Source organism: Carya illinoinensis, chromosome 1, assembly GCF_018687715.1.
Source record: "Carya illinoinensis cultivar Pawnee chromosome 1, C.illinoinensisPawnee_v1, whole genome shotgun sequence".
Classification (NCBI taxonomy): Eukaryota; Viridiplantae; Streptophyta; class Magnoliopsida; order Fagales; family Juglandaceae; genus Carya; species Carya illinoinensis.
This window is the reverse complement of record NC_056752.1, coordinates 47,062,390-47,086,598: the sequence shown is the minus strand read 5'-3', so window position 1 is coordinate 47,086,598 and position 24,209 is coordinate 47,062,390. Positions and strand designations below refer to the sequence as shown.

The 24,209-nt window shown below is 34.3% G+C and overlaps 3 protein-coding genes and 1 long non-coding RNA gene across 4 annotated transcripts; 1 reads left to right on the top strand and 3 right to left on the bottom strand.

The window, feature by feature from the left end:
• Nucleotides 1-1,494: 1,494 nt before the first annotated feature.
• On the bottom strand, nucleotides 1,495-4,362 carry LOC122278304 (40S ribosomal protein S3a-like). Its single transcript, XM_043088495.1, has 6 exons — nucleotides 4,200-4,362; nucleotides 3,993-4,098; nucleotides 2,865-3,002; nucleotides 2,577-2,762; nucleotides 1,926-2,126; nucleotides 1,495-1,846 (listed from the first exon to the last, which is right to left on the bottom strand). Exons 1-6 carry the CDS (start codon nucleotides 4,256-4,258, stop codon nucleotides 1,751-1,753), a joined length of 786 nt encoding a protein of 261 aa, XP_042944429.1. The 5' UTR covers nucleotides 4,259-4,362; the 3' UTR covers nucleotides 1,495-1,750.
• Nucleotides 4,363-8,991: 4,629 nt separating this feature from the next.
• LOC122278279 (leucine-rich repeat extensin-like protein 6) lies at nucleotides 8,992-10,406 on the bottom strand. Its single transcript, XM_043088465.1, has one exon. The coding sequence runs from the start codon at nucleotides 10,372-10,374 to the stop codon at nucleotides 9,106-9,108; it is 1,269 nt and encodes a 422-aa protein (XP_042944399.1). The 5' UTR covers nucleotides 10,375-10,406; the 3' UTR covers nucleotides 8,992-9,105.
• A 5,271-nt stretch (nucleotides 10,407-15,677) lies between these two features.
• Nucleotides 15,678-22,136, top strand: LOC122278288 (U-box domain-containing protein 70). The gene is made up of 8 exons (XM_043088477.1): nucleotides 15,678-16,009; nucleotides 16,914-17,007; nucleotides 17,090-17,140; nucleotides 17,232-17,405; nucleotides 17,676-17,855; nucleotides 18,056-18,175; nucleotides 18,550-18,683; nucleotides 21,579-22,136. The coding sequence occupies exons 1-8, from the start codon at nucleotides 15,825-15,827 to the stop codon at nucleotides 21,652-21,654; spliced, it is 1,014 nt and encodes a 337-aa protein (XP_042944411.1). The 5' UTR covers nucleotides 15,678-15,824; the 3' UTR covers nucleotides 21,655-22,136.
• Nucleotides 22,137-23,176: 1,040 nt separating this feature from the next.
• LOC122278298 lies at nucleotides 23,177-23,888 on the bottom strand. Its single transcript, XR_006229321.1, has 2 exons — nucleotides 23,601-23,888; nucleotides 23,177-23,501 (listed from the first exon to the last, which is right to left on the bottom strand). It is a non-coding gene; the product is annotated as an uncharacterized LOC122278298 (long non-coding RNA).
• Nucleotides 23,889-24,209: the final 321 nt, after the last annotated feature.

Below are 24,209 nucleotides of genomic sequence, written 5' to 3'. Positions count from 1 at the left end.
AAATATATATAATATATATTTTATAAAAATTATTGATGTCACTTAATAATTTAAGGCATATTAGAGAAAATAAAAAAATTAGTTCAAAATATCATATAATCCAATACATGTTTATAACATCTATAATTTTAGCAAAGATGTATGCGAAAAATTTAATAAAAGTCTAACACAAACGGTAGTTCAAGATATGTGTCGTTTGATGTTTGTATTATAATTCATCAATTTATGTCATCCTGTAGACAATCAATAGAGACAACATTGAAATTCTTATTTTGCTGTTGGTTGAGTTGATCAGGGACAACACAAAGTTAAAACATAATCTTTTTATAAAATTTGTGGTATAATATTTTCTATATATAACATATATATAAATCATAAAATATATTTTGAAATTGTTGGCCGAATTTACTCTTTCTTGATTAGCTCAAAGATCACGGCCTTTGTCACGTGCCTATCATAGCAAGCCTATGTATGGAATATGACTTAGCGGAAGCTACGTCCTACTACCATGGGGAAAAAAAAATACTTGATTAAACACACTTGTATTATATATTATATGAGATTTTTAAATTTGGAATACTCAATAATCTGAATTAATGAAACGTATAATATATGTATATTATATTTAGGGATTCACGTCTTATGCACCTAATACACGTGTATATGTTAAGGAGAAAGAGAAAAATATAATAACTAATCTTTAATTACTTATTATTATATAAACTATTAAGTATTATAATTATTGAGATTAATAAATCATATAACAACATTGAATGCTATCTCTCTCAACATTTATGTCTTCATTTTATGTGCCAAACCGTTAAAACAAACGGTGTTAACTTTAACGGAAAAACAAGAAAAATCGTTAAAACAAGATTTTCCGTTTCATACACACTTTTTATATATAGAAGATATATACTGCGAATATATAAAACATGTCAATCCGTTATATGGTGTAAATGAGTTGGTCCTTTCGTAGTTGGCAGTTTGCACAATTTTTCATATATGGTTTTACACTATTGTCTTTGTGAAGTGTTGAAAAGTTGCATTTGGCTTTATATATTACATAAGAAATAATAATTACAGTTATAAGTACACAAACGTCTTTGAAAAAAATAAATAAATATAAAACTCACATAAAATAAAATAATTTTTTTGATAATGGATCTTAATCTTTTTCAAAATAATTACACAATACTTATATACTATACGACTGTATATAACATTACTCTATGTGAGCAACCCAAACATCAAACAGGGCAGAAACAGAAACTTCACTAATGAAGTAAACGCTTTGCCCACTTCTTGGTCACGATCGTTTGACATTTCATTCGTGTTCATTTTCGTATGAATAGAGAACCAAGCACCAGTCTGTTATCTTCCCCTTCCCTCCCGGCCCTTTCGTTACTCTATCATGCACAAGTTAATGGTTCTTCTTAGTGGGCCATCCGTCATTGCAATCAAAGCAAATACTTGTGTGCATCTAAAACGAACTTCGCACTAAATCAACCTTACTTTATAATAAAACACATTTCATGTGCGTTCAGATGGATGGCTGGGATGGGTAAGTAACAGAATGTCTACATAATTAGACGACCAATAATTTTTTCCATCGTCGAAACTACTTTAAATATCACAGCAAGAAAAAAAATAGGCAGAACCAACTTCTTAATTTAACAAAAATGGAGCAACACAATTCTCATTCCATAAAAATAAAAGGCAACTAAAATGCAACTTCATTATCCTTTATTTAGGCTCCAACTGGTTCAGCAGGCACCTCTGCCATGGTCTCATCAGCAGGCCTCTCCACCTTGACACCAACATCATCTGAATAGTCACCATGAACCTACATACACATCATAACAGACAAGTTAACATGCTAACTTCCATTGGTCAAAAAAATTGTATGTGAGAGAGAGAGTTACCTCCATCAGCTTTCCGAGATCAAATTTTGGAGCTTTCAAGATCTTAACTTTCCGAATAAACACATTCTGCAAAGGATAGATGCCCGACGTTGCCTTCTCAATCTCTTTTCCAATTGACTCAGGAATGAACTTACGAACCAACTCCTTTAGATCACAAGATGATGCCTGATTTATCATTATCTCCCTCATCTTGCGACGGATCTACCAAAAACAAAGAAACGTGACTTGTTTTATGCAGAAAAATCAACTTTAAAAAGATTCAGACAACCAAACAATAATATAACATCCGTATGGAGTTAACCATTATTTTTTATGAGTTCACAACCAATTCTAATGAATAGAAAACAAGCAAAGACAGATTACACAGGATGTCAGGCAGGGATAAACCATCATTTGGCTCAATTTACTTCAATACCTATATTCTCTGTTATCTCTGTTATCCCCTTAATCAAACACTTCAATAACAAATCACACCACTCAAGCCACTAGTGTTAGAGAACATTTTACTGGAAAATTCCAACAAACTACCTCAAAAATAAATATATAGCAAAAAGTAGAAGTCACACAAGATACCACATTTGCTCCAGTGGCTGATAAATGGCTCTATAACTATTCAGCAAACCAAGATGAAACTATACTCAGTAGCAGCACCTGTCTAATTTGGCTGGACTGGGCATAACAGGTCCTCTTGACCTGGTTTTGACGTCTCTTAGTAAACCCAATGCAGAACATTCTCAAAGTGTAACTGTCAGTTGTCTTCACATCAACATGAGCTTCAATCATCGTTTGCCATTTCCTTACCAAAGACCTCAACTTGTCTGTTGTAAAATCCATTCCCTGAAATGATTAAAAAATAAAACACGGGCGGTGTTAATTCTTCATAAGATATATGGCACAAACAATGTTGGATCCAAATGAAACCATATAATTCAATCATACCCAGAAGTTTGTAAGCACATTCCTCCCCTGGACATCCTCAGCTCTCAATCTGATCTTTCTGTAAGCATGATCCTCATCATCCTGAAGGTCAGCCATTGATACCTCAAAGACTCTATGTTTGAGCCCTTCAGAAGCAATCTGGAAAAGAAATAACAGAGGTCATATGTGTGCACACGAAGATAAACGAATTTATTAAGCACAATAAAACCTTGTAGTTGTGGAAGATCATAAACATGCTTATCATCAACAGGCATAGTGAAGACGACAAAATAATAAATGGCAAAATCACATTATGGAGGAGAAGTAATTACAGTCAAGGATGCCATTCAGAATCAAAGCCAGAGACAACACAATTTTGGAGTAAAGTTAAAGCAGGAAAACAGAAGAAATAATAAAGGTGACAAAAACCATTGACAGAAAGGGCGGAAAATTCTTGAAATAAAATAATACGTAGGCTATGACCAAGCATTCTTGCAGCGACGAGTTGGTAACTTAAATAAAAGGTAGTCCACAATCAAACATTCTTGCCATGGCAGATTGGCAAGTATAAAAAACATCAGAATTTCTCAAAGGAGGAGAAATGGTGTTGCAAAATTGAGACCTTGTCACAGATTTGAATAGTTCAGGAACAGATATATATATATATATATATATATTGCAGTCTACCCCAACATTAGTTGGTACAAGGACTCGCAGGTGAAATGCACGTCCCAAAACTAGTTTTTCCCCCTTGAAATAAACAAGAATGCCTTCAGTTGTTGTGATAGCAGGTACAAATATGTTGAAAGTTGATCTCAAGAGTTTCCCCTTGGATCAAACAACAATATATTCCCGTGTCTTTGACCGCAAAAAGAAAAACTATCTAAACTAAAATCTAACACAATCAATCAAACCAAGCCATGTTATCAATAAATCAACTAATTAACGATCAAAATATAAACCAATACGCTAACCAGTTAAGCATATAAATTAATCCAAAAAATGCATCTTTAGCACAGGTAGGTCTTAAAAGGATAAAATAGAGATAACTCAGATCCAAATTTAAATTTATCCCTTAACATTTTCTCGGAAACCAAACAGGAAAACTGAATAGAGAATATAAAATTAAATAAATGACTGAATAAATACCTTAGTACCCTGAGTGCGAGTAACGAGGGTTTTTCCCACGTTTTTGACAGCGAACACTGAAGGTGCCTTGATATCGTACCAGTCCTTCTTCGCAAAAGGATCAGCCCTACAAATATATACATCTGTAGATCAAGCAAATACTAGAAAAGAAATTAAAAGCGAGGAAACAAAAAATGAATGAAAATCAATCAGGAAGATAATACTCACGCCTTCTTCTTGCCTCCCTTCTTTCCCTTGGAAATCCTCTTGTTCTTTCCCACGGCCATGTTAGGAGGAGGTGGAAGGAATTTAGGGGGTAGAGCAAAGTGAGTGAGAGCAGGCGACGAGGCTAGAGAATAGAGAAACCACAAAACCCTAGTTCGGTAGTACCATTATAAAAAGACTATCTGCCCATAACAGTAATTTTATTTTGATTTAACGTAGTAACCATTTTACCTTCAAGTACATAGGGGGTAAACGAAACGAACTTAAACGAGCAAACCGAGCTCGAACTTCCACTATGATCACGAACAACTTATTATTCGGAATAATTATAGTTTTATTACTATTTTACCATCATTTTATCATTTTTTTTTAATTTTTTAATTTTTTTACTTAATAATTAAGAAAATAATTATTAATAAAATTATATATTTTTTAAAATTTTTTAATGATTAAATATATTAAAAAATACCTAAAAGAAAATAAAGAAAAAATAAATACATTACAAGTGGTAAAGTAGTGGTAGAATAATAGTAATTCTATCATTACCCTATTATTTGAACCAATTCGAATTTTATTCAAGACGTTGTTTTATTTTAATATAAAAAATTATTATTTTTATTTCTTTATTTACTAATTTTAATAAACAAAATTTGATTTTTTAATTAATATTTATAGATATATATTTATATATCTATAATCATATTTATAAAATATAATTATAGATTCAAGTAACATCATCATCATGTAGTGTCATTCACACGCCACTACAGCCTCCATGTGCATTGTATTTTTAATTTTTTTGTATATTTCAATTTATAGTAATTTTGTTTTGTTCAGTTGTTTGTGTTAGGTAAAATAAAATAAATAGGTTATCGGGTTTTGACCATAATAGGAGAACTCTCTCCTCCTTTAGAGGATGGAGGATGGTTTCCCCCTCCTCTTTTAGAGGATGAGGGATGGATTTCCCTCTCCTCATTTGAAGATTGGAAGATGGTTATCTATATTTTTACATAATGTTATTGTTATCTCAAACAAATTAGAATGGACATCTTTGTTTTTACAAAGTCTTATATATCAGAAGATTTATCAGTAGAGAGCTAATGAAGTTAAGACCAATGTCCCAAATAAACTTGTGTGTGGGGAAGCCCAATGGGTGATTAGTTTGGTTTGTAATTTGAATTTTTCTTAATATTTATAAGTTATAACTGTAACTTCGATTTTATGAATCAAATGAAGTCTATTTTTTATTTTTTGTTTTGAAAAACAATTCTAGATGTATTGGATAAAACTTGTGTTGGGGTAAGAAATTTGTAAGACATATAACTCATCTACATTTGCCTTTTTGAGTAATGATACACACAACACTTTTCACAATACATAATGTAAAATGAGGGCAATTTTATAAAGTGGTATTATTTGTATATGGTATTTTACAATAATACCCTCATTTTAAAACATGATTGTGAAATATGTTGTGAAAAGTATTGTGTGTTTATTAATTTTCATTTGTAAAACTCAAATTCAATATTAGCTTCATGCGTTGTGCCTATGCTTCAAGGTAACCCATATCTGGAACTCTGGATGTAGTCAATTGTTTCCTTTCTTATCTACTGCTACTTGCTTGCTTTGATGGATTAGTGTGAACTATTATGGAAGATGATATATGTCTTTGATTTCATCATTTATTACTATTCTTTGGAGTGTGTGGAAATTGAAAAATCAATTAAAGCTCATTTGAGACAACTACCGAGTCACTTGAGGCATGTATTGATATTTGTACATCTTGAGTACGTGGCAAATCTCAATTTTACCAAGCAGTCTAGAAAAGTGTTGAGAAAAGAAAGGATCCAGTTATGGAAACTCAACCAGTTTGTTGTCTTTAATTGAATTTTGATAGGCTCATTTAGGGAGATTGGAGCTATGCAGCCGGTGCATTAATTGTTAGAGATGATAAAGGGGCTGTTTTGTTTGCTTTAAGTAGGAAGAAAGTTAGAGATTTTTCAGTGGATGATATTAAAGCCTTGGCAGCATTAAGAGATATACAAATGATTTTACACTTGTGATATTCAATGTTACAATTGGAAGGTGATTTTTTGACTGTTGTTGAAGCTATAAATTCCTAGGATAGAAATTTTACATCTTAGAGGCCTTTGATCATGGAGATCCATTGTATTCTTCATTGTTTTAAAATGTTTGATTTCATTCACTTGGAAAAACAGGGTAATGAGGCGACAGATATTTTAGTTCAACATGCCAAATGGATTTGATGATACGAATCAACGGTGGCACTCTTACCCGAATTTTATTTCTTGTAGGGTGTTTTTAGATGCTGATTTGATATTGTAATTATTAGTTGGCTACTCAGATTTGGGATGGAGTATGAGTCATTGCGGTACCACTCCCAACCCACTACTGATTCCGTTGAAAATAAATATTTGCCCCTTTCATACCACTTCTCGTTCCATTAAGTAGATATTGACATTGTAATGTTTCTAATGGGATTAATACAAATTGAGGTGACACACTAACAATGAACCACATCTCATTTAAAAAAAAATGAAAAAAAGTAGACATTGATATGCCTGTTATATAATTCATAAATAAATAATAATTGATTTGACGATTTTCACATCAATAATAATACTGAAGGTATTAAGATTTTCTATCATTTTCTCGCCCATTTTTAATAAGAAACATATGATATATAAATAAATTTTATAAAAATATATATATAAATTAATGTGATTTGATATAATATTATATTGTAAAATATTTATTATTGTAATTTTTTTTTAATATATTACATTAAATCACGTTAGACTTATAATTTTATTTATTTATTTATTTTTTGTAAATCCAGCATTTCTATACTTAATTTATAGTGCATGCTACAAACATATATTCGGCGACTTGTAATAGAATTGTCCTAAGAAATATAAATGCTCCTCGTACTCATCTCTCTGTGTGGGGCTGTACTTTTTCATGGGTGTGCGGCGCATTCAAGTAGCTCATGTGGCATGCCCTCTGATCCCAACCCTCGCTCTAATCATTCCCTGTGCGGCGGCTTTGCTATTATGCATATGAAATCGATCGATGATCAGCCGTATTACTACTGTAGAACGTCGGTTCAGTAAGTTCAAAGATAGCTACGATTTTTTCTCAAAAAAAAAAAAAAAAGATAGCTACGATTTGATGTAAGAACAACCTATGAAGGGCTACCCAAAAAGTTGGTCAAGTTACAAAGAGTTGTTGTGGTTGGGTTCTTTTTTTCTTTTAAAAACGAAGAAAATAGCAGAGAAGCAAAAGAGTTGGCTGCAAAGGATGGACGCCAGCAGCTATTTGGAAAGACAAGATGGGCTTTCACACGCGACTTTATGGGATTCCACGTCATGTCAACAATTAGCAGAGAATTAAACGACAACTTGCTTAATTGTTCACGTACATATACATTGCTTCTTCTATGAAGTACTGTACGTGAATAAAAGAAATTGCAAGAAATTCTCTATCCTCCATGATTGACTAGTTTGTATTTGCAGACATTGACAAACGACAGATTAACCAATTTATTGGGGAGGATGTGATGAACTCTTGTTTTGCCAGGAGTGCTTTTTAGACCTTCATGAGGAGGGGACCAAACCCAATAAAGGGGAAGATCAGAAAAATTCTTTGCGAATATCATATATTATGTTTTTGGAAGATAATTAAATTGAAAAAAATTTAGTTAGAAGTGATTATGCATATTAATATATGTATCAATTATTAATCAAAAAGTAAATTTTATTAAAAATAGTATCAATTTAAATTTTGAATATGAAGGTATTAATATTAATACATAAATTAATATACAAATTTACTTGTATGTTACAAAACTCGTTAAATTACGTTATGTTAAATTTTTTCAAGCTTGGCCGAGTCTTTGCTAGCTCTCCCTAGATTATTGATATATATTAAGGCTAAAGCTGACTATCATCCAAATCAGCGAAATCACAGTCTGTGCACAGAAAGACATCTACCTCAGCAGAGAATATTCAAGAGGAGTGCACTGAATGATTCTTCCAGAATAATCTTGTAACAGAATACTCAATACATGTCTCATTGTAAATGGCCTTAGGTTGTTATACGATTATGCCTTTATAAGAGAATGCCGTCTGTATCAGTGAAATCAATGAGAAATAATTACTTTATCGTGCCATTATTCCCTCTGTTCTCTCTATGGCATTTACACAAACACTTTGTGTGTGTCCTCCCCTTCAATGTTTCAACAATATACAATAATCCAGAAGTTTGAACTCATGTTTGCTTGGATCTTTTGAAACACCAATATCACCCTTAACTCCTTAAGTCTAAGGACAGATGATAAGCATCCCAATATTAATACCTAGTGATGCGAGTGTCAACATTTGTATACACAAAATAGAAAAAAAATGTGAAAATATTTTTTTTGATAAGTAAATGTGAAAATATCTAGTGAACAGAATCATGTTGCAAGTTGGAATTCACGATTTAATATCACGATGGCAAAACGTGTAAAATTTCAATCAAGATGGACGACAGTCAACATGATCGACGCACCACCAACTTTCTCCAGTGTTATTAATTATACGTGGCTTGATCCCTTTATTGTCTTAAATTTCTAAAGAAAATGATCATGACAGTCCAATTAAGTTGGTAATAAATCATATTGATGTGAACCAGAACTGCTACTAAATTAAGGCGCCGGCAGGCCATTGCACATATATACTACTGTGTAACTCCAACATATATTGATCGATCATGCAGGAAGAAGAGATCAAAATGAAAATGAAAAGAAGAAAACGAGAATTCTTGTTGATCAGGAAACATATATGTATGAAAATGAAACTTATATCTATGGACGATTATTATATATGTCAATGCTGGTCGAGGACGATTAATTATGATGCGGCGCTGGCGGCGGCGGTAGAGGCCAGTTGTGCCACTGTTTTGGCGGTGGCGGCGGCTGACATTTTGGTGGTGGGGGTGGTGGTGGAGGTGGAGGTGGAGGTGGGGGTGGAGGTGGGGGTGGGGGTGGAGGTGGAGGTGGAGGAGGAGGCGGAGGCGGACGTCTGGCCGAGCAGCCAAAGGCACCACAATCAACTGGATGCGCATAGAAAGAAGCACATTCCTCATGTGGCCTCTGCAACGGCCTATCCGGAATGCAATTCTTCATGTCATTGTTCTCCGGCAGCTTCAGGCACACCGGAGGTTCACCACAGAAATAGTTATATGAATACGTGAAGTTCTCCAGTTTAGGCAAGGAGCATATACTCGCGGGAATCTCACCGGACAATTTGTTGTGCGCCACATTCAACTGCTCCAAACTCTTCATCTTCCCCATTGATTCCGGCAAAGGACCAACCAACCTGTTGAAGCTCACATCAAACACTGTCACCCTGTTTAAAAGTCCTATTTCTGAGGGTAGACACCCTGTCAATCCACTATTCATTAGGATAATCTCATTCAAGGTGTCCTTCAGGTTCAAGAAACTCGAAGGCAGGCAACCTTTAAGATCGTTATTCGCCAAAACGAGTACCGAAACCGTGGAGTTACCAATGTTTTTGGGGAATGATGACTGAAACTTGTTGTTGTTAATGAACAAAGCGTCGAGTTTCAAGTCGAAAAGGCGGGCGGGAATGTCGCCGTGGTATTGATTGAATCGGATATCAAGGTATTTGAGGGAAGGCAGGCAAAGAACAACAGAAGGGAATGACCCAGAAAATTGGTTATTACTAATATCAAGTTCATGGAGAAGACGAAGGCTGCTAAAGCTGTTAGGGATAGTTCCACAGAAGCGATTGGAGTTAATATGAAAGAGGGCAAGGTCGGCCAAGAGGCCAAGCTCTTCAGGCAGTGAACCGGCTATGTCGGCGTGGTTTAGGTCTATTCCAGCCACCGTTAGGGTGTGAGGGTCGTCGGGGGCTGGTGCACAGTAGACGCCAGTGTAGTTGCAGACGTTTGGGCCACACCAGTCTGAGGTAAAGTTCTTGGGATCAGAAGTGATAAGGTGTTTCCATGCCTGGAGAGCAGTATAAGCCTTTTGGAGTCTAGGGTTTGAGAGGGGTGGAGGAGATTGAGAAGCTACCTGAAAGGGCCTGGAGAAAAGCAGGATAGAGAGGATTGTCCAGAGAGCTATCCCATCAAAAGGTATCGAAGTTTTCATTCTGGGTGGTTGATGTTTGTGATGGGCAACCCCCAGAATTATATAAGGGAAATTAAAGAAGGTAGGTGCGTGGTGAAACTAGTGGGGTACGTTCATGGCATATAAGATAATGTGTAAGTTAAAAAACCAATTAATCAAACCTTGACTATATCTAAGGGTCTAATTTCTTTAAAAGAAAAAAAACATTATTTTAGAGTGTAAAGAGTGGAAATGTGATTAATTGAGTAGTACAGACGACGTAGACGTAGTACTGTGTTTTATATTTGAACTTGACTTCTGGTGAGAGGAATGTTCTCACTTGCCTTTTGCACATTTTAAAGGTTTTTCTTCTCTCTCGTAGTTCATGGCAAACCCACCGGCACGGTAAAGACGGTACCATTGAGGTTTCTTGTGGAAGGTTTAATTGGAATGGAATTTGGTAGCTGATCTTACCAAAATTAAACATGGTTATATTTTCCCCCTCCTATATTCTGTTTATTATAACTAATATAGGTTCAAGGCACATATGCAGATAGCGACGGCTTAACAAATAATGATATATTTTTACAATACTTCTAAATTGTAATTTTCCAAGTGGGATTACTAAACAGAGAAATTGGCTGGCAAAGAGGATTACAAGTACTACATTAAATAGTTTCCACGGGACCAAAGTCATGAAGACTGGGCACGGGCGCCAGGTATCATAAATAAATTTTGACCGGTCATCGTTATTCAAATATGAATAATGTTACCTATAATTGTAGGATAAATAAGCATCGTGTAAATTTTTTTGTTTTTATTTTTATTTTTTTAAAATTACGTAACGTTTACGAAATACACGGAAACAAATACCATTTTTCAACAATGAATTGATGAGAAATTAATGGATTTTCGGTTGATTTTTCAGTACGCATTAATTGAATGTATATTCAGTATTTTGGTCATGGGACCCTCAGCTATCCTAGGCCTAGCTAGGGAATCTGTCAAAGGGTCATGGGATGGTTATCCACAAGGTGTTAGTTTACCATCATATATATGATTTGTGCATATCATCAAAGAATAATTTCATGCATATTGGTGGTTGGAACTTGGAAATAAATCGATCGATGTTGAGATTATGATCCTGCAACCGAAACGAGCTTTTAGTTTATGGTATTTGGTATGCCCAATTAATACATTTTTGATGTCATGTTATATGTTACACAGATTGACAAAGTAAATGATTCTGAAGATTTCGGAAGAGCATTAATTTTATAGTGCAACTTGGAGTTGTTTATTCAGTAACGTATTCGATTAAGCCCCATGCAAGAAAAAGCCACAGAGAGAGAGAGAGAGAGAGAGAGAGAGAGAGAGAGAGAGAGAGAAGTGTTTTGAATCTCTATGAAAAATAACCCACCGTCATTGACTTCAAGGAGCAGGTCACCAGCTTCGTTAACTCGTGGCTGATTCGTGCAGCTAGACCCAAAATTAACCACCATTCATTAATCAAATTGATCATCAACAGGGAATGGAAGGTACTAACTACTACGTACGTAGGGCCATTGGCTTCGTCGCCATGTAGATAGCGGCGGCCGGCCTGCATGCATATATATATCTGAGGAACCTCCGACGTTTTTATTTCGGGGGTTAGGATCATCTCATGATCGATTTGTTCCCAAATAATTAACCTAGAGTCTCCACGTACGTACTGCATGATTAAATTAATTATGGAATATGTATATGCCATTTTTCAACGCATTTGATCGAACATGTGCAAGCATATATATACCTACTACAAGAAAAAATAATCTTTTGCGTCGTCTAGATTCATCATAAAAAACACAAAATGCATTGTGATTATTTATTAACAATGCATTTTTTATTTTTTGTGATTAATTTAAGTGATGTAAAAAATTATTTTTCTTGTAATATATATAATTAATATATATATATATATATATATATATATATATATATAGTAGCAGATGATGATGATGATCCTCCATCTTAATTAATGTTTTGATTTCTCAAGATTACGGACTAAAAAGTCTAGTATCAGAGCATCATGACCAAAAGGATTAATAGCAGCATGCAATTGCATGGTCCAATATTCAATCATGCAGGCAGCTTCAAATTAATAATTATATATTCCCGTTCTTTTCTTGTGATGTGAAATTCAATTAATTTAATCCCAATTGCGAATGATCAAACATTAGTCACACAGAGAGAGAGAGAGAGAGAGAGAGAGAGAGTCGATGAGAAAGAATTTAAATGAGGCAAGAAAGCTGCATAAAAGCTGCATTTGCTTTTAAATATCTGCACTTCTAAACAAGCTTTTATAAAAATTTATAATTTCAACATTTTATTTTATTTTTCCAATAAATACAAACTTTTACTTAAAAGAGAATTATGATATGATTTTTCTTAAAAAATCTTTCATATAGGCATTTATTAAAAAGTTGTTATCCGAATTTCTAGATTTTTAAAATTCAGATTCATTCGAATTCTAACATGAGTCATAACTTCAATTAACTTGATCTGGGTTTTGACTTAGGTTTGAAATTCAGTTCCGGGGGAGTTACTCACCAAATCCAAAATTCAGGTGGACAGTTCTACAATGTATAAAAATAAAGAATTAATGTTAGGCCTAAATTATTTATATAGATGCAGAAAAAGATGAAGCTTTACAGGCCTAGAGTTCGTAGAAACATAACATATACGTACACCCAGGACAAGATAGAGACACTAATAAATAAATCTAAAAGATCATAATTATAATATTAGAAAATTGGACAATATGTAAGTACGTATAAGTTCTAGAATGTCATCTACCTAAAGTCAATAGTACCAAACCCTTTAGACCAAATCACTGCAATAAGAAAGTGTTTATAAGCCATCATAGAAGTTGAAAACGTCGGGCTAAAAATAATGAAATTTGATGTACTTTTAGAAAAATGAGGTAATGATAAATATTGGAAACTCAATGGTACCAGCGAACTTGACTATGTCTATGATTGTCGCATTTGGGAGATTAGGGCACTAAATGCATAGGGTACTTTAGTGTAGGTTGTCCTTCTCCACATTTTCTTCCTTTCATTTATTTATTTGGGTGTTGATCAACACATGGAGGAAAACAAACCGGAAACGAGAAGGAGCGAACAAATGGAGCAAAGTTGAAAAGCTAAGAATCCCTTAATCATTTGTCACTTGATGGAATTGATTAGTTTAGTATAGGTAGAGATAGACATAATTTTAAATATTCGCGTAGAACTTCAATTGTCCAAAATTCTATATAAAAAATATAAAATATTTTAAATATATATTTATCTATTTTCATAATCAAACCATCAAATTCAATCAAGTAATTAGAAAGAATCTGTGTTGTGTCCAACCAAAAGTGTTTATTTTGTAAGCTTAAATAAATTATAATGGAAAGGGTTGGTATTACAAAAGCTCCATCCTAAATTGTTATAGCATCCTTATTATCACGTAGGTGTAATATCTCTTTTTGACCGCTAATGCGGTCAAGATTTAGAGCATGTTTGGGATTGTAGTAGTAGTTCTAAAAGTATTTAAATAGTCTTAAAAATCTTTAATAAAAAAATTAAGTTATTTTGATGTTATATATTAAAATATTTTTAATCTTTTAAAATGTGTCTTTTTAGATAATACAGAAAGTAATTTGAATTTTAAAAAACTTGTCAATGGAGGAAAATATCTATACAACTTTTAACTAATTACAACTTTCAAACATTTAAGTATATGATTATAATTTTTGAAAATTTAAATAATTTTTATTTCTATATCGTAAGCAATTTTTGAATTTGTTTCCAAATAGAGGTAATGTTTTTATAGTGTTTTAAATATATGGTTACTAAACAATAAATAATTTTTTTGATAGTATAACTTATTACTTAAGTTATAACTTTTAAGCTATAAAATTATAAGCTATATTTTCCAATTCCTACCATAATTCCAAATATACACTCAGGGTTGTTGGGTAAAATGCTTGTTTTCAAGTATTTTTAAATATTTCATTTTCAAACACTATTTAAATATATAACATTTTTTAATTTCAAATATTTAATTTTGTTATTTAATTATTACAACTTTTCTAATATTTCAAACAAAACACAAAAAATAATAATATTTTTTTTAAATTTTAAAATAAAAATAATATTAATCAATTATATTCAAATAATTTTTTAATTTTACAATATTTTCATGCAATCTTCTCTATCTCATTTCTTAAAACACAATAAAATATTTTAATTCAAACAATTTCATTATTATTCACAGATATATTAGAATATTCTAAATATCTAAATGAGTCCATACATTCCTTTGCTAGTTAATATTTACAAGCTACCTTAACGTGTAACACATAATTTATTATAAAAATTTTATGTACAGTCATTTTTACATATTCTTTCATACATTTTATTGATGTGATTGGTTGTGTATTAAAAAAAATTAATGCAGTCAATTATATCAGTAAAATGTATAGAAAGTATGCAAAAATAACTATATGTAATATTACTTTATTTATTATTGAAAATCAAGGTAGAGAACATGTATTTTACACCATTAACATGGTAGATTCTGATTTAGAAGAGAAGTTTAAAAATCAAATGTATGGGAAATCAAATTATTTATCAAAATATATATATATATATATATATATATGGTAAATCAAATTACGCCATATTAGCAATACATATGGTATATTTTCCACGTCGGCTTGTTATTTGTTAATAGAAGGATTCACTCTAAAAACATCAAAGTAACTTTAAATTAATTCGACATACTCTTAGGCTTCGTTTGGACAGTAAAAATCTTCAAATCTCATATCATCTAATCCTAATATACAAACACCATATATACAAACTCTTTTTAATTTCAAATTTTAACTTTTTCATTTAATCATTATAAATTTTTTAAATTTTTAAATAAAATATAAAAAAGTAATTCAATTTTTTTATATTTTAATTATTTAAATATTATTTACAGGTGATCTCATTATCCATGCTGGCCTTAATTTTCACCAAAATGCACCGTATCAGTCCCTTGGTTCCTTCAACATCAAGGCCTTAAATCAAATGGGAGAGCTGCTTATTAATATGAAGCCTTCTACAGCCACCGGTTGGAGCTCCTCTATGCTTAGAAGGGTTTTTTTTTTTTTTTCATATTATTTTTTAAATATTTTTAACCATTTAAAAAAAATAAAAAAATAATATTAAACAAAATTTTCTTAATCATTAAGAAAAAGAAAAAAAAAAACAAAAACAAAAACAAAAAATAATATTAAACGATTTCTTAATCATTAGGGATCTAGCATTTTCCTATTAATATTAGTTCAGTGAATGGCTCGCATTTTTGGCACAAGCTATAAACCCTAGTAATACAACCCTGAACCCCCTAACCAGAAAAGAGCCAAAGCGATTGCTTGCCAGCACAATCTTCTCCTTCGAAGTTAAATTCGAATAGCAACAATGACGGAAGCAGCGGAGGCAAAATCAGGTGCGGCGGCCTCATCGGAAGGTGGTGGTGGGACTGGGGTGAACATCTCTCTGAAAGATAAAGGAAACGAATTTTTCAAAGCAGGGAATTACCTCAAAGCTGCTGCTCTCTACACCCAGGCCATCAAGCTTGACCCCTCCAACCCCACTCTTTACAGGTAACCAAAAAAATAGCCTTTTTAAAAAAAAGAAAAATTAGCATTAGGTATTGAAGATCGTCTACTTCTTCAAAATGTGATTTTAATTTGTCAGTTGCACACTAAATTTGATCGTTTCGGACCGGTACTTACTGCTTTAAGTTTGATAACTTTGATATTAGGTGCTTTAGGTATGCTCACAATTTATTTTAAATGAGGTTTTGTTTGTGTTTCTCATGTATCTACGCGTTTGAACTCTATAAGGAGATATTGCGGATTTTGAGTTTGCGCTATGTTTGTCATTGGTTGTGACGCGGTATAACATTCTGGTAGATCCTTTTTAGCTGTTGATGAATTTTCAAAGTCTTCCATTAAGTGATGCCTGTAGACTTGGTAGTTACACGGGAGCTGGGACGCAAGTATTTTTCAATAACGGGGAATTAGTTGATTGTGGTTCCATGTTTTTCGAGCGTGGGCACCCTTTCATTATATTCTTTCATTCCCGTTTGAAATACTGAGTTTTCCTTGGTTGCGTTTATGCGTTTAAGGAGCACCCATGTAAAAGTTGTAGGAGGAAGCGAATGGTAGCTAAGATTAGAGTCTAGAGGGGTAGTCATTACGGCTACTTAAAAATGGGACAGAAATATGCTTGAGCATGCCACTGTTGAGATGGCAGGTTGTCGATGATACGTGGCATGGGAGAACATAGCCCCTAACTTTCATTGTGTTGAAGGAATTGGCGATCAAATGTTCCATATGAATTTGTTTGTGAACGTAGGTTCATCGATAATTATGTGTTTTGAGCCAATATTGCTTTAGTGCGAGTTTCACTTAGAACATTTGTTCCTGTCTGCTTGACAAGAGTCTGTATATATTGGTCAGAAATATTTTTATTTATAATTTTCCATGATTGATTCTTGGCCAGCAACCGTGCTGCTGCATTTCTGCAATTGGTCAAGCTTAACAAGGCTCTTGCTGATGCTGAAACAACAATCGCACTGAATCCACAGTGGGAAAAGGTACATATAATGTATATCAATTTTAATTGTTCTTGATGTCTTAATCTATGCGTTAAATAGAACTGTTTTGATGCACCTTCAGGGATATTTCAGGAAAGGATGCATACTAGAAGCTATGGAGCAATATGACGATGTACGTCCTAAAGTTACTTTTTCTTTATGATAACGAACCTTCTGGACAAGAGCACGCGATTATACTATTCCATTGCAAATGTTCATTGTAGGCCTCAGCTGCCTTCCAAACAGCTTTGCAATACAATCCACAAAGTTCTGAAGTATCAAGGAAGATTAAGAGGATTTCCCAGCTGATGAAAGACAAAAAGAGAGCTCAAGAAGTTGAGAAGAAGAGATTGAATATTGATATGGCAAAGCACTTGGACCCGTTGAAATCTGAAATGGTGAGTGTATTTTGTTGGTGATATACCCTGAATTTTTCTGTTTTATTCGATCTTTGTTTGCTTTATTTTATTTTATTTTTTATTTTTATTTTTTTTAATCTTTTCCCACCTTCTCCCTTGTATTGCAGTTTTATTAATTTTCTAAACCATGCAATGCAGTTTTATTAATTCCTCAGAAACTTCTGTAGAGACAGCCAGAGGACCCTCTGGGTTAGGATTTGTTTTCAATATTCCCAAATAAGGAGGATTAAATTGGTTTTCTCTTTGCAGTCTGCACAGTATGGATCTGAGGAATGCTGGAAAGAAGTTTTTTCTTTCCTTGTTGAGACAATTGAGACAGCTGTGAAATTGTGGCATGAAAGTTCTAAAGTGGATCCAAGAGTCTACTTCCTTCTTGATAAGGAAAAGACCCAGACTGATAAATATGCTCCAACTGTGAATATAGATAAGGTATTAAACCCTATGTCAATGCGGTAAATTTCCTGATGTTCTTAAATGTTTAAATGTGTAGACTCAACTTCATTGAATAGTTAGCTCTTACTGCATGTTAATTTGGTCCATCATTTGCAGATTGTATTTGTAAATTTAACCATCCAGCTCTTGCCTCTTACCTATTTTCATCCATTGCTTTTATCTTGTCTATTTTCCAGGCCTTTGAATCACCTGAGACGCACAGCAGTTGTTTTTCATTTCTTAGGCAGTATGCAGAGGATTCTTTCTCTAGAGCCGCCTGCTTGGTGACTCCCAAAAGTATCATATCTTACCCACAGGTATTTTTTAACATCAGGACATGAATTTTTGAGAGTACAGGGATGTTCATCGTGTGACAAGCTGGATCCTACCTTGTGTTCCGAATGCATTTAATTTCTTATAATTGCCCAATGGGGAAAAACCAAATAGGATTTTATGATGCAGTTTGCAATCTCTCTCTCTCTCTCTCTCTCTCTCTCTCTCTATTTCTTAGCAGTTTACAATTTTATAGAAGGTGGCCAACAATTCCAAGTAAAATTACTATTGAAAGATCAGGCAAGCACTTGTGAATCCATTGGAGTTGACACAGTGTCCACCTCAACTATAAAGTTGTAGCTGTGAGCTAGCTCTATCTTTTTTAGCCTTATCTGAAACTGAGAACTCTTTTTTACAGGTCTGGAGAGGTCAAGGATCGAGAAAGTGGAAATATGGGCAACACGATGGTTTCTTTGTTCAATTTGAGTCACCTTCCCTGCGAAATTTATGGTTTATTCCTAGCTCTAACGAAATGGGACAAACATTGTGCAGGTTTCTCTCTCTCTATCTCTCATGTGTGCAATGATATGCATGACAAGTGTAGTTGATGTGAGTTTTCCAAGAATTTTATGCTTTTTTCAAAAGTTTGAGAAGTCGCTGAATGCCAATTTTATTGCCCTCGTACCTGAGATAGCCAGTGCTTTTGAATTGAAAGATTTATGTCCCATCAGTTTGGTAAGTGGGATTTATAAGATAATTTCTAAGGTGTTAGCTAATCGAATGAGTAAGGTGATGGATAAGATTATTTCTAACCCCAAAATGCTTTTGTTCGGGGTCTCCAAATCCTTGACTCAGTGTTGATCGCGAATGAATGTTTAGATAGTTGGATGCGGGAAGGTGTTCCGGGAGTTCTTTGCAAGCTAAACATGGAAAAGGTGTGATTGGGATTTTCTTTTCTACATGCCCTCGTACCTGAGATAGCCGGTGCTTCTGAATTGAAAGATTTATGTCCCATCAGTTTGGTAAGTGGGATTTATAAGATAATTTCTAAGTTGTTAGCTAATCGAATGAGTAAGGTGATGGATAAGATTATTTCTAACCCCAAAATGCTTTTGTTCGGGGTCTCCAAATCCTTGACTCAGTGTTGATCGCGAATGAATGTTTAGATAGTTGGATGTGGGAAGGTGTTCTGGGAGTTCTTTGCAAGCTAAACATGGAAAAGGTGTGATTGGGATTTTCTTTTCTACATGCTCAAAAGATGTGGTTTTGGGGATAGGTGGTGTGGTTGGATTAGACACAGCATCTCGACTGCCCGGTTTTCGGTGTTATTTAATGTGCAGTCTTGTGGTTTCTTTTAGAGTTCAAGAGGCTTGAGACAGGGGGATCCGTTATCTCCTTTTTTATTTGTTATCATTATGGAGGTTTTGAGTCGTATGGTGGAGGCTGTGGTAGGAGGGGGTTTTCTTTCCGGTTTTTCGGTGGGAAATGCAAATAATGGCTTTATTTCAATTTCCCATTTAGTCTTTGATGATGATACTCTTATCTTTTGTGATGCTGATGGTGATTAGATTCAAGTTTTGAGGGCTGTATTGTTATGTTTTGAAACTGTCTCGGGTCTTAAGGTGAATTTGGGTAAGTCGAATATGGTTCCTGTGGGGATGTGCATAATCTTAATAGCTTGGCGGAACTTTTGGGGTGTAGAATTGCTTCTTTTCCTATGAAATATCTGGGTCTCCCGTTGGGGGCGTCGTTCAAGGCCAAGAATATTTGGGATGGGGTGGTAGAGAAGATTGAGAAAAGATTGGCAGGTTGGAAGCAGCTATACTCATCAAAAGGGGCTAGAATTACCCTTATCAAAAGCACCATTTCCACTTCCCACTTACTTTCTTTCATTATTCCCATTACCGGTAGGTGTGGCAAATCATAATGAGAAGTTATTTAGAGCATTTTTGTGCGGTTGGTATGGGAGAGGAAAATAAGTTCCATCTAGTGAGTTGGAATAGAGTCTGTTGTCCAATTGTTAATGGAGGTTTGGGGGTTAGTAATTTGAGTAGTTTTAATAAGGCGTTGGGAAAGTGGTTGGAGATGGTTCAAGAATTCGTTTCTGGTTGGATGATTGGTGTGGTTAGCGTGCTCTTTTTAGACTTTTTCTGGTAATTTTTGGAGTGGCTGTTAATCAGCAGGCTTCCGAATTTGTTGATCCGGTCTAATGGAGTTGTGCATTGGGATGTTAGTTTTATTAGAGCTGTCCAGGATTGGGAACTTGAAGAGGTTGCAGATTTTTTCAGCTTGTTGCATTCTCTGGATATTGAAGGAAATGAGAGTTACAGCGAGTAAAAAGTTTTCTGTTAGATCATACTATAAGTTGTTGACTGTTCAGCATCATTTCTCTTTTCCTTGGAAGAGTATTTGGAGGGCTCATGTGCCATCAAAGGTAGCATTTTTTATTTGGACAGCATCTCTTGGGAAGCTTCAGACAATTGATAATTTGAGAAAGCGTGGCATGATTGTTATGGAGTGGTGCTTCATGTGTAAGAAATATGGTGAATTGGTGGACCATTTACTCTTACATTGTGAGGTGGCTAAGTTGTTATGGGATGGTGTGTTCAGTAGAGCAGCGTTCGTTTGGGCAATGCCTAAAACAGTGGTGGATCTACTTGCATATTGGAATAGGCTTCATAGTTGTTCTCAAGTGGTAGCTGCATGGAAGATGATTCATTTGTGCATTATGTGGAGTAGTTTGATGGAAATGAATGAGTGGTGTTTTAATAACAGGGAGTGTACTGCAGAGGAAATCTGGAAATTTTTTATGTTTACCTTGCTTCAATGGGTTTCAGCTATTTTACTTAATGGAGGGACTGGTTATGAGTTTTTGTTTTCATTTCCTAATCTTAGAATGTAATTAGGTGTATCTTTTGTATACTTCCTGTATACATGGGCTTTGCCTATTGCATTCGATGAATAAAATTTTATTACTTATAAAAAAAAAAAAAAAAAAAAACTGGAGTTGATACTGAATATAGGTTGAAGCTGAATGCCAACTTATTTAAATGGCTGAAATTAGTTTAGCAGTTTAAGAAGTGAACAAATTTATTGATTTTTTTTTTTTATATATATTGTTTGCCCTACTAGAAGATTGATACTTTTATTTTTATCTTTATCTTTTTAATTTCATTTTTATTTCAAGTTCAAAGATTTTTCATAGTCTCGGGGATTGGCTTCTTTCTTAGTGTCAGGATTTCAGCTGCTGGAAACAGGGCACTGGCCTTGTCCTGCCCTTTTATTATCATAATCATCCATCATTTAGAACTTTTCTGCCAAACCTATCATTGCCTGAACTTATATATATAAAAAATCAATGCCTAATTAATTATTATTGATACACTCCCTTCTGGACCTTTATTCTTGTTGAAACAAATGGAACCTAAACGTTCAGGGCTTTTGCAGGGAGCCAGAGGTTCTTGACATCAGTGCCCATGAAGTGCTTCCACGCCTATTCAAGGAAAAGCTGCTCAATGCTTGAGTCTTTCTAACCTTAACCCGGTTTTCATAATAGAAATTTGCGAGGTCTGCTAAATTGGGAGGGCTTTATTTTGAAAGAAAGACACATTGATGCATGCGGCCTCCCCCCCTTTTCCCTTCATTTGGATGGAAGCTCCTGCTCTGCTTTGACATGGCAATTGCTTCTGAGAAGGTGCTTTCCTTTGTCGTACCATGTGTGTATACAGTTTAAAAACTCTTTCTGAAAATCTGAAGGCTTTTATGTGTGGCTTCAATTTACCGAGATTTTTGTTATACGATTGGTTTTCCTCCTGTACTCTGGTTATAAAGATGGCCACATTATAAGGATGGGTTTGGTTCTTGATGGTGGGTCACTTAGGACGCTGATTCCATATTAATAACACTAATTTCTGGAACTCTTGGATGCAATTAGCAAAAAACTGTGGAAAATGGCTGTCATATAAATGATGCTAAGACAGGTATTCTAGACCTCCATTTATGTAATTCTTTGCGAGCCAATTCTCTATTTTTGTTAGTTTATTCAGATAACTTATGCACCGCTGTTTTTTTTTTTTTTTTTTTTCCTGTATTTCTGCTCAAAAGAATAGATGAAGTTAGGGGCCCGCCTCTTTCATTTTCATGCTTATATGTCTTGCATCATTGTTCTAATTGGAGACCTTCACAGGAAAAGGAGAAAAAAAAAGGTGTTTATTTTTTATTTTTTATTTTTTGGTTTTGTGGTGGTTGTTGTTTGTTGTTGTTGGGGGGGGGGGGGGGGGGGGGACGTGTTGGGGGCGCTGTGTGTGTGTGTGTGTCAGAGGGATGGACGATTACAAGGAAAATAAATGGGGGTTAACAGTGCTTGCAATCTCGGTCCTGATTCCTTTATGAACCAAATCCGAGTCTGTTTGAGCTTTTACCAGTTAACTTGAGGAGTTTGAAACAGAGGACTTGAACTCATGGTTCATTCACTGAGAAGTAATGTTTTAAGATGAGTGCTACACCTATAAAAGAATTACATAAAAGTAATCTTATAAATTGACATGACTTCATGTAAGTCGTCAAATTTGTATTACAATAAAAGTAACTTTATAATCTAACAAATAACATCATGACACATAAGTTTGTGGAATTACTTTTGAATAATCATTCGGTAAGTATGGTATTTATCATGGTTTAAACACGATGCACTAAGCAAGTTTGCCGTGAGCGACTTGATTTTGTAAAAAAGCCTGAGGGAAGGCCTACCTAAAATGATAGCTTTTGAGATTGTACAAGAGGACAGCCTAGATACGAGTTCGAGGTAAATGAAGCTCCAAATTACTGGTGTAAATGGAAACGAGATGATGTAGCCAACTCAAACAATATACATGACGATTTTATGCGCTGCACTTAATAAAGACTGCTGCTGGTGGTGAAAGTTATTAGAAATAAAATTTACCGTGCAAAGTTACCGACTATTTACCTTAGATGTGCTGCTGGAATTCAACGCTTTCTTGGATTGACTTCCAATATTTGTCAAAAATCTTGTTGGGAAGGTGATCTGTTAGAATTTTTCTAAAATATTTTGTTGAGATACGCATGCTCAGGAGTACATCAGTAGTGATATTCTTTCTGCAAAGCATCATACAAGGAACTGATGCAAACAGACAAATACAAGGACAAATATCAATACTTGAAAGAAAAACCCGAAACGAAAGCAACCCATCATGAGTATATGTAAGGTTGTTTCTTGCACTTTATGGAGTGCTTCTCTCCTTTGGATCCACTCCGGTGGGTGATGGTGGCGATGGCCTTGGTCTGTCATTTTCTTTCCCATTTACCTTTAGCTGATCTGTATCCCTTTCCAACCTGTTAAACCTGTAAGCACTGCACGGTTTTGATGGTTTTGTAGATTCACGTCAATTTGGACCTGTATCATTCCATAAAAAAAAAAAAAGTAGTGTCAATGATCTCTGTAATACGTACCTGCCAAGAGTTAGTGGAGACAAGAGAATGACTACGAAAAGCACTCGGATCAGTACAGAGGATATCTTCATTTTCTTTGTCATCAACTGCGCCAATGGCCGGGCAATGGCGGGGATTAATCTGAGAGACCCTTCATCTTGTTCTGTTTTGAGTCAAGAGTCTGAGTCTTTACTGTATCAGTGTATTGTATAGGGATTATTTGACCAAATCCAATGCCGTGTACGTAGTTGATGAGTTATTTTGACACTGAATTTGCTTTGGAGATCCTTTGTTCAGGCCGACGTTCCTGTCAATATTATTCAAAGTCGTCTGTTGAATATCAAAGTTTCAATTGCACAATAATACTTTTTTAGGGAAATTTACATAAATCCCCTTTAACTACCACTTAATTTTCAATTATTCCTGACTATACTCTTAATTATTCTATTTATAAAAATATTTTTGCTTATTTATTTTTATTTTATATCGGCTTTTTCTTTAAGAAATTAAGGGGATTTTGTCTTTTTTAGAGTTTTAGGGGAGAATATTGTCTTTTCAAGGGGAAATGGGGGTAAATTGAAATATTTTGATAGTTTTGGGTTGGGGCACATTTACTTTCCCGTAATACTT